General features: G+C 42.5%; 1 protein-coding gene across 1 annotated transcript in view; it reads left to right on the plus strand.

Annotated features, from left to right (window-relative positions):
- Positions 1-14,797, plus strand: part of LOC122557735 (polypeptide N-acetylgalactosaminyltransferase 18-like) — a 242,246-nt gene that overhangs the window by 87,533 nt on the left and 139,916 nt on the right. Inside the window, exon 2 of the mRNA XM_043705680.1 lies at positions 13,673-13,868. Within this exon, the coding sequence (XP_043561615.1) occupies positions 13,673-13,868 (196 nt within the window). The remainder of the gene's footprint in view (positions 1-13,672; positions 13,869-14,797) is intronic.

Raw genomic sequence — 14,797 nt, forward strand, 5'->3', positions numbered from 1 at the left:
CATTTCCAAAGCCCCTCCCCCATGTCCCTCCTCCCTACCTTTTATCTTAGCCTGCTGGACACACTTTCCTCATTCCTGAAGAAGGGCTTATGCCCGAAACGTCGATTCTCCTGTTCCTTGGATGCTGCCTGACCTGCTGCGCTTTTCCAGCAACACATTTTCAGCTCTGATCTCCAGCACCTGCAGCCCTCACTTTCTCTCAATGATATTGATTAGGACTTGGAAAGCAGAGGATAGTACTGAATGGTTATCTTGCTGACTAGAAGGAGGAATATGGTGGTGTTCTCAAAGATTAGAATTATGACTATTGTTCTTTTCAATAGATATTAATGACTTGAACTTTCAAGATATAACTTTAAAGAGTGCAGATGAGATGACACTCAGAAATGTTGTAAAATACCTTCAGGGCAACATAAACGGATGAACTGGACAGACAAAGAGCGAATGAGGTTTCATGCAGAGGACTGTGATGTAACTCATTTTTAGTAGAAAGAACACTGAGAGGCAATGCAAACTAAACTACCAGTTTAGAAGTGGACCTAGGAACAGAGAGACCTGCAGGAGCCTGTGCACAGGTTTTTAAGAGTAGCAGTTCAAACTGAAGTACTTGCTGGATCATGTGTGTAATAACAGAGACAGAACACAAACAACAGTGACTGCAGGAATGTTACTATCTAGACAGGATCTCCATTTAATGCCTTTATAGTTGGCACTCCCTCAGTTCTGCACTGTGAGTCTCTGGACTAAGTCTTCAACCCACAAGAGGTGAGAGTATCTCCACTGAGTCATGTCTGACAAAAAATAAAGACATATTTTTGTCTCAGGAATTTACAACTTGTAGTGATTGTAATGAGGTCAGCTGGGCCTCTTAGAACATGAGTTTCCTGATAGGAGCTGTTAATCCAGTCCAATCAGTGAGCGCCGGCTGACAGATAACAGGAGTATCAGAGGTTTTGCTCACTCTGAGGGTTGGCTCTGAGGGAGTTGGATCACTGTCAAGAACTGTCCATGTGTAAATAAAGGGTGAATTGGCGATGCTAGCCTATGTTTCACAACTCTTAGCAATTTTCAACTGAACACCACCACTGCCAAGATGCAGACATACTGAGCCCTGGGTCATCACTCCCTGTAAGGGAGGCAGAGACATAACCTCTCACCGTATTTTAATAATGTCTGGATACCAACTTAGAGCTGCACGCCTACCCACTCAATGCAAGAAGGTGGGGGTTAGGATGGGTGATAGTATCAACAGCATTGACATGATGATCTGAGTGACCTCCTTCCAGAATGTAAATGTTCCCTGATTTTTAAGCAGAAAAATTCTCAGAAGACTAGAAGGAATGATTTATGCATACCAGAATCTTGGTCTCCTCAGAAAACATGTTGCCATCTGTTTTCTTGTAGCTGTGTTTACAAGGACATGACTCCAATGGTTAGACTTCCTTCACCTCCACCACATTGGTGTTTTGTTCTTGCGTATTTTCATTGTGTACTAAGTACTGCCTACAAAAGCAGATGACAAGAAACCCCAGCAGACGGGTTAGTTGCACAACGGTAGAAGATTTATAGAACCATCTGTGAAAGCGAAACGGAAGCACTGTTTTTTCAAACTCACTCAACCATCCTTTAATAGCATTTTAAAAAATCCTTCAGAGGAGAACCAGATCTTTTATAAGACTTCCTTGTTACCCATTTGCTGAACTGTTGTGATTTATTTCCTTTCAGCAAGTGTTTCCCCAGTGCGGTGTAAAAATATTCCTAATTTTGCATTGTGTCTTTCCTAGCTCCTCCAAAATATATTCTCAGTTGCACCTGCTGGGACATTTGATGGAGAAAAATGAGCATAACACTCAGTCCGGACAATGTCTACAACCTGTCATCAGTGATTTGGCTTTTGTTGGTGACAGCTCTCAAAGTAACCAAGGTGCATTAGTCAGACGGAAATGGGTCTGGTTGGGTTACTCTTCGGAGGGTCGGGGTGGACTTGGTGGGCCAAAGGGTCTGTTTCCACACAGTAGGGAATCTAATTTAATCTAATCAAATTAAAACGAAATTATGAAGAGTTTTCTTGGAGTAGGTAGGGAGAAGCTGTGCCTATTGGCAGGAGGGTCAGTGACCAGAGGGGACATGCTTTAAATCAATCATAAATTAAATAAAAGAAAAAGTAGGGATATGATGAACATAATGAGATACTTTAGTTGAGAATTCATTGCCATGCAAAGGCCATAGAAAAATGTTCAAGAAGAATTTTCAAACAGGAATTGGATAGATACTTGAAAATTTTAAAGGAACAGAGTTATAGGGAAATAGGGTTTGGACGTGTGGTGATGAAGGGGAGAGGGGGACTAACTGTATTTGGATTGAATTGCAAGCATGTACAAAAGTCAGTTTTAGCCTTTTTTCGTCATGTGATATCGAACATGTGACACACACCCTTAGGCAGACATCTTAAGCATAAACTCAATGAAGTCCTTACGTTGAATATACTGACATGTTGTACACTTGAAACAATGTGTCACCAGAGATACTGAGGTGATTGTCTAGAGCTGAAATAAAAAGCACAGTCACAGAGTTGTGAGTTGCCACTGAAAAGGGAATAAAATGATGACCAGAGTGAAAACATTATTGAAGAGAAAATAGCTTCAGCTCTGCCCCTAGTACAGAAGGACTGGGTGGGGGTATGAAAATGAACTGAAAAATCTTCCATAAACAACAGCAGAATTATACAATAGCTACAGAACCAGAACAAGTACAAGTCATTACGATTTCATCAGCGTTGGGAAGAGACTGTTTCAAAATATATTCTTTTGTTTTTATTCATTCATGGGATGTGGGCGTCACCGGCTAGGCCAGCATTAATTGCCCAGAAAGCCGTTGAGAGTAAACCACATTTCTGTGGGTCTGGAATCACATGTAGTCCAGTTAAGGATGGCAGTTTCCTTCTCTAAAGGACATGAATGATCCACATGGGTTTTTCTAACAATCAACAATGAATTCATGATTACCATTAAACTCTTAATTCCAGATTACTACTAAATTCAAATTCCACCATCTGTCATTGCAGGAATTGAGCTCAGGTCCCCAGAACATTACCTAGTTCTCTGGATTAACCTTCCAGCAATGATCCCACCAGGCCGTTGCCTCCCTAAATCTAAAGTTTCCCTAAACTTCAATCCTAAATCTCTCTGAATAGCAGGAAAAGTAAATGGCAGAAATTCTAAAAGCGTAGAAGACATACCTTGAGCCCTAAGAGAACATTACATACAAACAGTATTTATTCAATACTGGGGAACAATGTGAAAAAAGAGTCCATTGATCAACAAGAGTCCATTGATAAGAAACAAGGCATCCAAAAGTAGAAGCACACTTACAGCGGGAAGACAAATTGCATGCAAGAAGGCAATTAATGTATGCAAAAATGCAGAAGTTGTGCATTAACAAATCATATTCACAGTAGGAGACCAAGGCTGACAGATACTCCAGGAACACATAGTAGAACAATCTCAGATAAAGGGTAAGTTGCAAAAGCCTCAGAAAATATCATGCATTAGAGTCCAGTGTGGGGAAAGCAGTGTCCCCACTACAAGAGTTTTGTGACTGTTGGAATGAGGACTGCAAAGAAAAAATGAGGTCAGTGTAAATGCCAAACAGATACTGTCATGCAACATTATGACCTTCACAGACCTGATCAACGTTGTGTGGAACCGCAGAAAATGGGGGAAGATACTAAATGAATATCTTGCATCAGTATTTACTGTGGAAAAGGATATAGAAGATATAGACTGGAAGAAAATAAATGGTGACATCTTGCAAAATGTCCATATTACAGAGGAGGAAGTGCTGGATCTCTCGAAATGCATGAATGTGGATAAATCCCCAGGACCTGATCAGGTGTACCCTAGAACTCTGTAGGAAGCGAGAGGAGTGATTGCTGGGCCTCTTCCTGAGATATTTGTATCATCGATAGTCGCAAGTGAGATGTGCCGGAAGACTGGAGGTTGGCTAACATGGTGCCACTGTTTAAGAAGGGTGGTAAGGACAAGCCAGGGAACTATAGACCAGTGAGCCTGACGTTGGTGGTAGGTAGGTTGTTGGAGGAAATCCTGAGGGTCAGGATGTACATGTATTTGGATAGGCAAGGACTGATTAGGGATAGCCAACATGGCTTTGTGAATGGGAAATCATGTCTCACAAACTTGATTGAGTTTTTTGAAGAATGAACAAAGAGGATTGATGAGGGCAGAGCAGTAGATGTGGTCTATATGGACTTCAGTAAGGCGTTCGACATGGTTCCCCACGGGAGACTGATTAGCAAGGTTAGATCTCATGGAATACAGGAAGAACTAGCCATTTGGATACAGAACTGGCTCAAAGATAGAAGTCAGAGGGTGGTGGTGGAGGGTTATTTTTCAGACTGGAGGCCTGTGACCAGTGGAGTGCCACAAGGGTCGGTACTGAGTCCTCTACTCTTTGTCATTTACTTAAATGATTTGGATGCGAGCACAAGAGGTACAGTTAGTAAGTTTGCAGATGACACCAAAATTGGAGGTGTAGTGGACAGCAAAGAGGGTTACTTCAGATTACAACAGGATCTTGACCAGATGGGCCAAATGGGCTGAGAAGTGGCAGATGGAGTTTAATTCGTTGCGGCTGTACAGGACGTTGGTTAGGCAACTGTTGGAATATTGCATGCAATTCTAGTCTCCTTCCTATTGGAAAGATGTTGTGAAACTTGAAAGGGTTCAGAAAAGATTTACAAGGATGTTGCCAGGGTTGGAGGATCTGAGCTATAGGGAGAGGCTGCATAGGCTGGGTCTGTTTTCCCTGAAGCATCGGAGGCTGAGGGGTGACCTTATAGAGGTTTACAAAATTATGAGGGGCATGGATAGGATAAATAGACAAAGTCTTTTCCCTGGGGTTGGGGAGTCCGGAACTAGAGGGCATAGGTTTAGGATGAGAGGGGAAAGATATAAAAGAGACCTAAGGGGCAACTTTTTCACGCAGAGGGTGGTATGTGTATAGAATGAGCTGCCAGAGGAAGTGGTGGAGGCTGGTACAATTGCAACATTTAAGAGGCATTTGGATTGGTATATGAAAAGGAAGGGTTTGAAAGGATAATGGCCTGGTGCTGGCAGGTGGAACTAGATTGGGTTGGGATATCTGGTTGGCATGGACGGGTTGGACTGAAAGGTCTGTTTCCATGCTGTACATCTCTATGAGTATGACGCTAAGTAGCTCCATGTGACAATCCAAAAATGAAGCTTGAAAGTCAGGTTAAAACTATATGATGGCAGCATACCCATGTCAAGAGGATAGATTACTCTTTGAGACCATTGTAATAAGATGAATGAAGATCTGGGGTCCCATGTCATTTGGTGGCTGGCAAACATCACTCGTCTTAGACGGAGTGAATCTAAAACTTGATTGGTGACCCTTCGTGTGCCAAACATTGGTAACATGTTACGGCACATTAAACCACTGGCCATGGAACACATTCCAGACCAGGGTTTACAGGGTTAAGATGCCTCCAGGAGAATATGATCATGAAGTAGATGAGAATTCAAGACCAATTTAGCATCTGCTTAGAAAGGTTCCAGCTGCTCTCAAGGCCAGCTAAAAGAGACAAGATAGAAGAGCTGGAAAAGAAGGAAGACAATGATCAAGAAAGTGACATTCTACTGAATGGATTGGCAGCACAATAGAAGTGAACCAACCTGGAAAACAGAGAGTATGCATTGATCCAAAAGAAATCCAAATAAATCCCTGAAGAGATCTAACTACCACAATAAACCACTGAAGGAATTTTGCCACAACTTGCAAAGGCAAATATCTTCACAGCCGTACTGTTACGGATGATTTCTTGCAAATGAAGCTAGGTGGAAGCAGCAGCTTTGTAACTGTTCTGGATACTCTGCAGGAGATATAGATGGTTACACATACCATTCAGTGTATCCACAGCTCCAAAATAATGCAGACATGATCTGCCTGGTGTGGAAGATGTAACAGATGATCTGCTCATTTATCATGTGGAGCCACAATAGAAGAAGCCATTGCTGACCATGATGAAAATCTAATGTGACTGCTCCACAGAACTTGTCAGCAGAAGCTGAACTCTGACAAGGAAAAGATTATAATTCAAGATGCCTGAAGTCAAATACATAGATCATGTGCTGGCAGCAAAACATCATTGCCCAGAAAGGTGAGGGCTGTATCAGTGATGCAGCTGTAAACAGATATAAAAGCAAAACAATGATTTGTTAGATGCAGCAATTATTTTGCTAAATTCTTGCTCAACTTATCATTGGAATGTGAACCATTACACCAAGTGACAGCCAAGGAAGTGCAGTGATATTGGGCCACAATATTTTTTCACTTTCTTTCAATGGGCAGCACGGTGGCTCAGTGGTTAGCACTGCTGCCTCACAGCGCCAGGGTTCAATTTCTGCCTCGGGCAACTGTCTGTGTCGAGTTTGCACATTCTCCCCGTGTCTGCGTGGGTTTCCTCCGGGTGCTCCGGTTTCCTCCCACAGTCCAAAGATGTGCAGGTTAGGTGATTTGGCCATGCTAAATTGTCCATAGTGTTAGGTGTACAGGAATGGGTCTGGGTGGGTTGCTCTTCAGAGAATCGGTGTGGACTTGTTGGGCCGAAGGGCCAGTTTCCACACTGAAAGGAATCAAATCTTATCTAATACAAGAAGCAGCATTCACTGAAATCAAGTAACTAGTGAAGGCAATACCAGAGCTGATATTCTATAATGAAAATGATGAAGTTACTCCACAATATGGTACCTGCGATTATCAGAATTGGACTTAATTCAGCCAGAGCTCTAACACAATCAGAAAGACATTATGTCCAGATCAAGGAAGAGTGGCCTGGCCATTGTCCTACATTGTGAACATTTTCATCAAGGTCACTTTGTGTCTTCAAAGTAGTTAATTAAGTCCACCCACAAGCCACTTCAGAGCATTTACCTCAAACCACTACTATCTGCTCTAAAGTGTCTGCAAAAAAATAGTATTCCAGTTACAGAGGTATCATCTGGTTGTAACATGCAAGTGAAGAAAACAGGTACAGATTGCAGACATGATGTCGAAAGCAGCTGTCCCAGTGAGAAAAGTGGAGAATGCTGCAACAGAGTGTGAAACCTTCCAGACTCAAGGTGAAGCTAAACCTCATCGTGTTGTGGAAGTCACCAACCCAACCCAGTAGACAATTTAACAGACAAGCACCTGGTTCATATCAAACATGCTGTCCAAGCAGATACAGTTCACCAATGGTTGCAAGAAGTAATGATAAAACAGTGGCCAGAGACCATCAAGAACACACCAGTTTCTATAAGAGCACACTGGTCACATCAAGGTGATTTGACAGCACAAGGTGGCATATTGTACAAAAGAAATGGAGTCATTATCAGGAAGAAGTAGCTGAGAGGAGAGATGCTGAAGTATATATATGCAGTCAGCAATGAACAGGAAGATAATAAAAGATGATCTCCACTGACCAAACATGAGCAACAGAATCAAGGACCATATCAAGTCAAGTAAGCTTGAGAGATGGTGATAGCATGTGACATCCAAGAAACTCCAATGGATGAAGCTGGTATTAGATCTCTTCACTCTCTCAGGAACTGATGACCTTGTCACAGTTGGCTACTATTCTGACTTGGGAAGTACACCAATTGACTTTAATGGTTACTGCTAGGATTGTCAAATGCCTAAAAGCACAGTTCAGTCTTATGGCATTCCTGACATTGTCAGGAGCAGCAATGGCCTTCAATTCAGGAGTGAAGAATTCAGTCACTTAAAGTCATAGAGATGTACAGCACGGAAACAGACCCTTTGGTCCAACTCGTCCATGTCAACTAGATGTCCCAACCCAATCTAGTCCCACCTGTCAGCACCCAGCCATTATCCCACCAAACCCTTCCTATTGATACACCCATCCAGATGCCTTTTAAATGTTGCAATTGTACCAGCCTCTACCACTTCCTCTGGCAGCTCATTCCATACACATACCACCCTCTGCATGAAAACATTGCCCCTTTGGTCCCTTTTAAATCTTTCCCCTCTCACCCTAAACCTATTCCCTCTAGTTCTGGACTCCCCCACCCCAGGGAGAAGACTTTGTCTTTTCATCCTATCCATGTCCCTCATGATTTTATAAACCTCTATAAGATCACCCCTCAGCCTCCGATGCTCCAGGGAAAACAGACCCAGCCTGTTCAGCCTCTCCATGTAGCTCAAATCCTCCAACCCTGGCAACATTCTTGTAAATCTTTTCTGAACCCTTTCAAGTTTCACAATATCCTTCCAACCGGAGGGAGACCAGAACTGTATACAATATTCCAAAAGTGGCTTAACCAATGTCCTGTACAGCTGCAACATGACCTCCCAACTCCTGTACTCAATACTCTGACCAATAAAGGAAAGCATACCAAATGCCTTCTTCACTATCCTATCTACCTGCGACTCCACTTTCAAGGAGCTATGAACCTGCGCTCGAAGGTCTCCCTAGGACCTCGAAAGATTGGGACATTGAACACTGCACATCATTCCCATACAATCCCAGTCAAATGGAAAGGTTGAGGCAGCGGCAACAATTACTAAAGGGATCATAAGGAAACCTGACAAATCCCTCATGGATGGCCTTGCTGCATTAAGGTGGTAAAAACAATGACTGCAGATGCTGGAAACCAGATTCTGGATCAGTGGTGCTGGAAGAGCACAGCAATTCAGGCAGCATCCGAGGACAGGCAAAATCCGAGGACAGGCAAAATCGACGTTTCGGACCCATCCAAGGCCCTAAAGGAGCCTTCCACATCCATCTTGCTGCATTAAACCCAAGTTCGATAATCGGAGGTATCCCATTGGAAAGTAACTTCATCATTTTCATTACAGAATGTCAGCGCTGGCATTGCATGACATATGCAAGGCTATCCTTGAATGGAGAATTACTGAAGGCACACTATTCTTCCAGCAGTGAAAAGCTATTGAAGCTGGAAATAGTGTGACTGGAAAAAATTAAGATGAAACAGTAGCAACCCGAATTTCCTTTTGACATTGTATTTTAATTTTGACAAACACATTGTCAGAGCATTGGAGACCTAATCAAGGTACAAGCATTCAAGCAACTCAACAAAGACCAGCCCAAGTGGTAACTTGGCACCTGAGAGTGGCAGTTGTCATTTTGATAGTACACAGTGAAAATGAGCAGACTGATACATTGACACAATTACAGGACAATTAAGTCCCACTGCACAAGCTGTTCCTCAACTGCAGGCAGCTGACCAGGAAGAGGTGAACACACACCCTGCACATAACACCCAGTGATCATCAGACCCAGATATCCCCAGCAACCCAACAATAGAAAAAGAACAACCCTATCCAACATTGCACCAATAATTGATCCAGGAATAACACTCCCTGGAATATAACATAGCTGTATGCAAAAAAGAATTTAACATCTTTGAAGTGGCTGACCAAAGGGGTTAAAAAGAAGCAAGCTGATTCATCCCTCCTCCACTTGATCATAGCAACACCCAGTAGCATTCCCATTACACTACAATCCCCAGAACAGCTGTGTTTTGTGATGTCTCATTTTTATGAACAGCTGGCAACAGAAATACGTTAGTTCCATCTATATGCAGACTTTAGAGGAAAACAGATGTTACCTTATGTTTTTGTACAACTTCCAATTAGATCCTAAATTATATGGAGATATCCATAATCTCATTTGCAGGGTTGTTGATGCAAACATGAGCGTGTTCATTCTAGAAATACAGCTGCTGAGCTTACACTCTCCTATACACATAAGGAAAAAAATTGCAGTTTAACATGAGAGCAGCAAATATGAATATCCAAATAAAAACCTAGTTGCCATTCCAATGCAGTAGCATGGAGCACTGTTCTGTCAGAGGGAAAGAACTGAGGGAGCACTGGACACTTAGATGGAAGAACTGAGGGAGCATTGCCCTGCTGAAGGGTCAATACTGAGGGGCTGCTTTATTGGGTAGTAATCAGTGAGCATTCTGTTGTCAGAATGGGAGACCAGGGAATGCTGCACTGTCGAGGCTGTACTGTCTTCACTGTCAGAGGGTCAGTACTGAGGGAGCGCTACATTGTCAGAGGATACGTACTGAGACAGCACTGAGGACAGTACTGAGGGAAGGCTGCCTTGTCAGAGGGGGAGAACTGAGGGAATCCTGCACTGTCAGAGGGTCAGTAATGAGGGAGTGCTGCATTGTCAGAGGGGGAGAATTGAGGGAGTGCTGCACTGTCGGAGGGCGAGAACTGAGGGAGTGCTGCACTGTCAAATGGCAAGTACTGAGACAGCACTGCACTGTCAGAGGCACAGTACTGAAGGAGTGCTGCATCATCAAAGAGGGAGAACTGAGGGGGTGCTACATTGTCAGAGGGGGACAATCAGGAACTGCTGCACTGTTGGAGGGACAGTGCATTGTCAGAAGGGCCGTATTGAGGAAGTAAACAGTTGGAGGAGCTGTCTTCCGGAAGGAACCTAAGCACAGGATTTGTCAGCCCTCTCAAATGAGCATTAAGTAATGTAGGACATTTTCTCCTGTGGGCAATATTTATGTTTTAATCAACATTATCAAAATATTTATAATGTCACCATTATCCATTTGTTATTTGCATGAGATTGCAATGTCTAAACTGGCTGATATTTCTTGCACTACTCTTCAAGAAGCTTTTGATATGTGTTTTGGGACTTTCTGAGGTTGTGAAAGGTGCTACATCAATGCAATTTCTTTTTTTTTGAAGAGACAGGCCATGTGAGGTTGTGGAATATTTGAATGAGTTGAAGAGCTATTTCTTTGAGGACCACCTAACTGAATCAAACTATTTTCAGTGCATGAACAAAAACTGAAGTGGAGGCCAGTTTCTGATACAGTGCTGAAGTGATTCATTCACAGTTTGTTCATTCAGAACCCAGTGCTTATAACCAGAACACTGAGAGTTCAAATCCCTCTGTAGATACTTTAAAATTTGGATCTCATTTTTTTAAAATCTGGAACTTAAAAGCCTATCTTAGTAAATGTGACCATGAAGCTGTCAGACTGTCAATAAAACCCCAACTAGCCTTTTTTAAAAATTTCTGTTTAATCTGTGCCACTGTCCCTTCCAGACTTTTTAAGTTTCTGTGAATTCTCTTAAGTGGGTATAAGATGAAAACCAATCCAAGAGGCAGTTTGTGATTTAATTCCTTATCTTTCTGAAGATTATGTCTGACTTTCTTTTGCACATGACTGCAGCTGCTTTGCAAGATGCATGCACAAGAATGCTATCTTCCCAAGCATTTAAAATAATGACCTTGGATTTGCTTTGAGTGTGGTGTTGGGAATGTGGCTCATGTTAAATTCATTCACTTTCCATCAGGTTGGTCACACAATGTGTCCATTGAACAGAAATACAATTAATTGAAAGAGACTGCCTTCAGCTGTGGATTACCTTGACCCAGACTTCCTTTGTGTCAGAAATATCCTGTCGTTAACTTATCCAACATCTGAGGAGCTGGTAGTTTTTAAGCATTGCAAATGTGTTGGTAACAGACACCTTGACTGAGGGAGGCTTTGGATCAGAAAGTATTAGTCTTCTGACTCTTTGTTCCTAAAAATTTGAATTTTGGTTGCACTGTGAGGCTCCCACTCCTGTGCTGTTGAGAATCTCAGCTGGAATTTCAGAAAGGCTAGACTGGAATTTGTTGCTTTTCAGAAGCCATGTTTTACTTGTGAAAGATATGGATTAGGGCTGAGCAATGACTGGTTATTACAGTAGGGAAAGAAGACATGCTTTCTTCAAATACACCCACAGTACTGTTCCTAAACTCCTGCTTTCTCACTCTCACAATCCGCCGACTCACTCCCAAATTCCCCCGATTCTCTCCCATACTTCCCCAACTCATTTGAAGCTCCCCAGACTCACTCCAATCTCAGAATCCTCATAGAATGCCCACAGTGCAGAAGCAGGCCATTTGACCCATCGAGTCTTCAACAACCCTCCAAAGAGCATCCCACTCAGACCCATTCCCCCTCCCACCCCAATCGTATTCCGTGTAATGCTGTATTTCTCATGACTAATCCACCTAACTTTCACATCTCTGCACACTATGGTCAATTTAGCATGGTCAATCCACCTAATGTTTGTATCTTTGGACAGTTGGAGGAAAACCAACAGACATGGAGAGAACATGCAAACTCCACACAGACAGTTGCCTGAGGGTGGAATCGAACCCGAGTCCATGATGCTGTGGGACAGCAGTGCTAACCACTGAGCCACAGTGCTGCCCTCCACCTCCTAACTCACTCCAATCTCCTTCTCATTCAATTTCTCATGCTCAACTCCCAGTTCCATTCTGAAACCTCTCCTGTTGCTGCCCTTTGATCATCTGACTTTGATGTGATAGTACTTAGACTGAAAAAAACTGATATAATGTGATATATTACTCTCAGCATAATAGACAGCCAAAGGCACTTCACAGGAACATTAGATATCGAGTGTGATTAAGGAGTAATTTCTAAGGATCATCTTAGAGGAGGAAAGGGAGGTAGAGACACAGAGGGATTTAAGGAGGGTTGTAAAAGGTGCTAGAGAAATACATGTTTTAATCAAACACATCAAATTGATGTAGGGCAGGAGTAGGCCAGGTTGTCCTTTGAACCAGAGCACCCCCCCCCCCTCCATGTGACTGGAACATTTTGGCTAGATGCTTCCTCAATAAATCTCAGACCCCACACTCATATATCTCAGAGAAGTTGATGCAGTGAAGGGTTTAAATGTGATATTTGCAAAAGAACAATGCAACAAATATTTATACTTCTCATTTGGACTGGTCTGCAGCTATCAGCGCTACATTTGGGAATTTGGGTCCAAAGTCTGTAATTCTCAAACCCTTGTGTTTACATTTCCATGCTGCCTGTCTGGTTGGGTGAAGTTTCACTGTAATGCTATTTTACCCCAGTGTGCTAAGAATAATGGAGTGTATGTTCCCAACACAAAAACGGACACTGTGCTCCATCTGCACATGTACAGTTGTACCTGTGACATCATGCCAGCACAACATTACATTTGTCAGGTCCAGGAAAACACAGCAGCAATTATACAAATAAAATTTATGCTCTATACATTTCTTTGGCAGGAGAGACCCTGCTTTCAGTGAAAAGAAGGCTGATTAATTGTCAGACAACGTCACACTGCAACTGTGCAGAGATAATGCTCCTTAGCAGTCAACAGAGGCACAATTTGCGGATTGATTACAAATTGTTGCTGTTTTTCATGGATTTTATAACTAGTTTAAAATTTAATGTGAGAAATAGCTGCTGACTGGTCTTGTTCCCTGCTTGCAATGATTTTCAGCCTCAGTCATTTTGCCATTTCATTCAGGAGCATTTCTCTCATTACTCAGGGACTGCAATCTCCGCCTGCTGGTGACAGTACCCATAAATGCAGAATACACAATGCTCACACTGTTGTGAAATAACGTGTTCATCTGCTTAAGCATCTTTTTACACTATTATAATTTCGGATGTACAACCTCATTTTACCCATCAGACTTGCATCAGTGACCACCACTCCAAAGCTGTAAATACTTTGGGATGTCTCAAGGATGTGAAAAGCATTATATCAAAGTAAGCTCTTTTTCCCCCTTTCTTTCCAGAAGTTCCGCAGAAGTCAGAGGAGAATGTGCCTGCTGATGCCTTTACTGATTCCTTACTCTTCGCCCACTGGGGTCATGACCTTTCTCCTGAAATTCGGAGGGTTGCTTTGAAGAAGTTCCAATACTACGGCTACAACAGCTACCTCAGTGACCTACTGCCATTGGACAGGTCCATCCCTGACCTCCGACCAGATGGGTATGTTATATGTAAAACACTGGTGTAACTGTTTGGTTTTCCAGGATGTAGGTAAAACAGAGGTGAGCCTGAATTTTCTGGGGTCTTGTGAGGTGTGACCCATATAGACCATCTACCTTAACTCTTGTGTGATATTGGCAGAACCCCCACAGCAAAAGACCAGACTCTCCTCAACTGAAACAATACCATTGGCTGTCAATATTGTTCAAGGTCCATCTTGTTCATCTTCAACCATCCTGGTGGTCACATTACTTGGTTTGGGTCCACTTTTGGATCTTATTTGGATGTCCCTGTGGGTAATTTGCAGTATAGTATATATTAGGAAGGTTTTCTCTACCTAGGGATGACTATTCTGACTCTAGCAGGTTTCCTTTTTGTTACACTATGATACAGTGAGGTAGTAGATCTACCTTTGGCACAGACTGTTCCTTGGGTTCTCTTCTCAGAGTTGAGCACATGACTGCTGCTGTCCTTGGTACATCATCACATAGATCACGATCTCATTTCTTTACCCACACTAAACAATCCCTATCAGTGACTCTATAATAGAGCTAGATCTGAGGTAAGGAGTACCTCAATGGTGGAGATCTTCCCCAATATCAACTAGTCCTTCCCAGCTTGTTATATTTGTCATTTTTCAAATTGCTCATGCCAGTGTTACCTGAATGCAATAGATCTGTTGTGAATGTCATCGAATGAACAATTCCAATCTTCCTCAGGAGTCAATACTATAGAATGACCCCTCAATCATTGAAGTATTTTTTTCACAGAGTATATTTGATTTTATTCACTTCAAACAGGCTCTGTCCTCTGGTTTTACTGTTGTGGCCATACTATGGCTTTAAGAGGTGTACTTTGTCCCTTTCTTTGAAGAGAAATTTTAAGACAGAGGTCCCAAGTTGTCAATTGTAAAGTAAACAGATTTTTTT

Source organism: Chiloscyllium plagiosum, chromosome 16 (genome assembly GCF_004010195.1).
Source record: "Chiloscyllium plagiosum isolate BGI_BamShark_2017 chromosome 16, ASM401019v2, whole genome shotgun sequence".
NCBI classification, from domain to species: Eukaryota; Metazoa; Chordata; class Chondrichthyes; order Orectolobiformes; family Hemiscylliidae; genus Chiloscyllium; species Chiloscyllium plagiosum.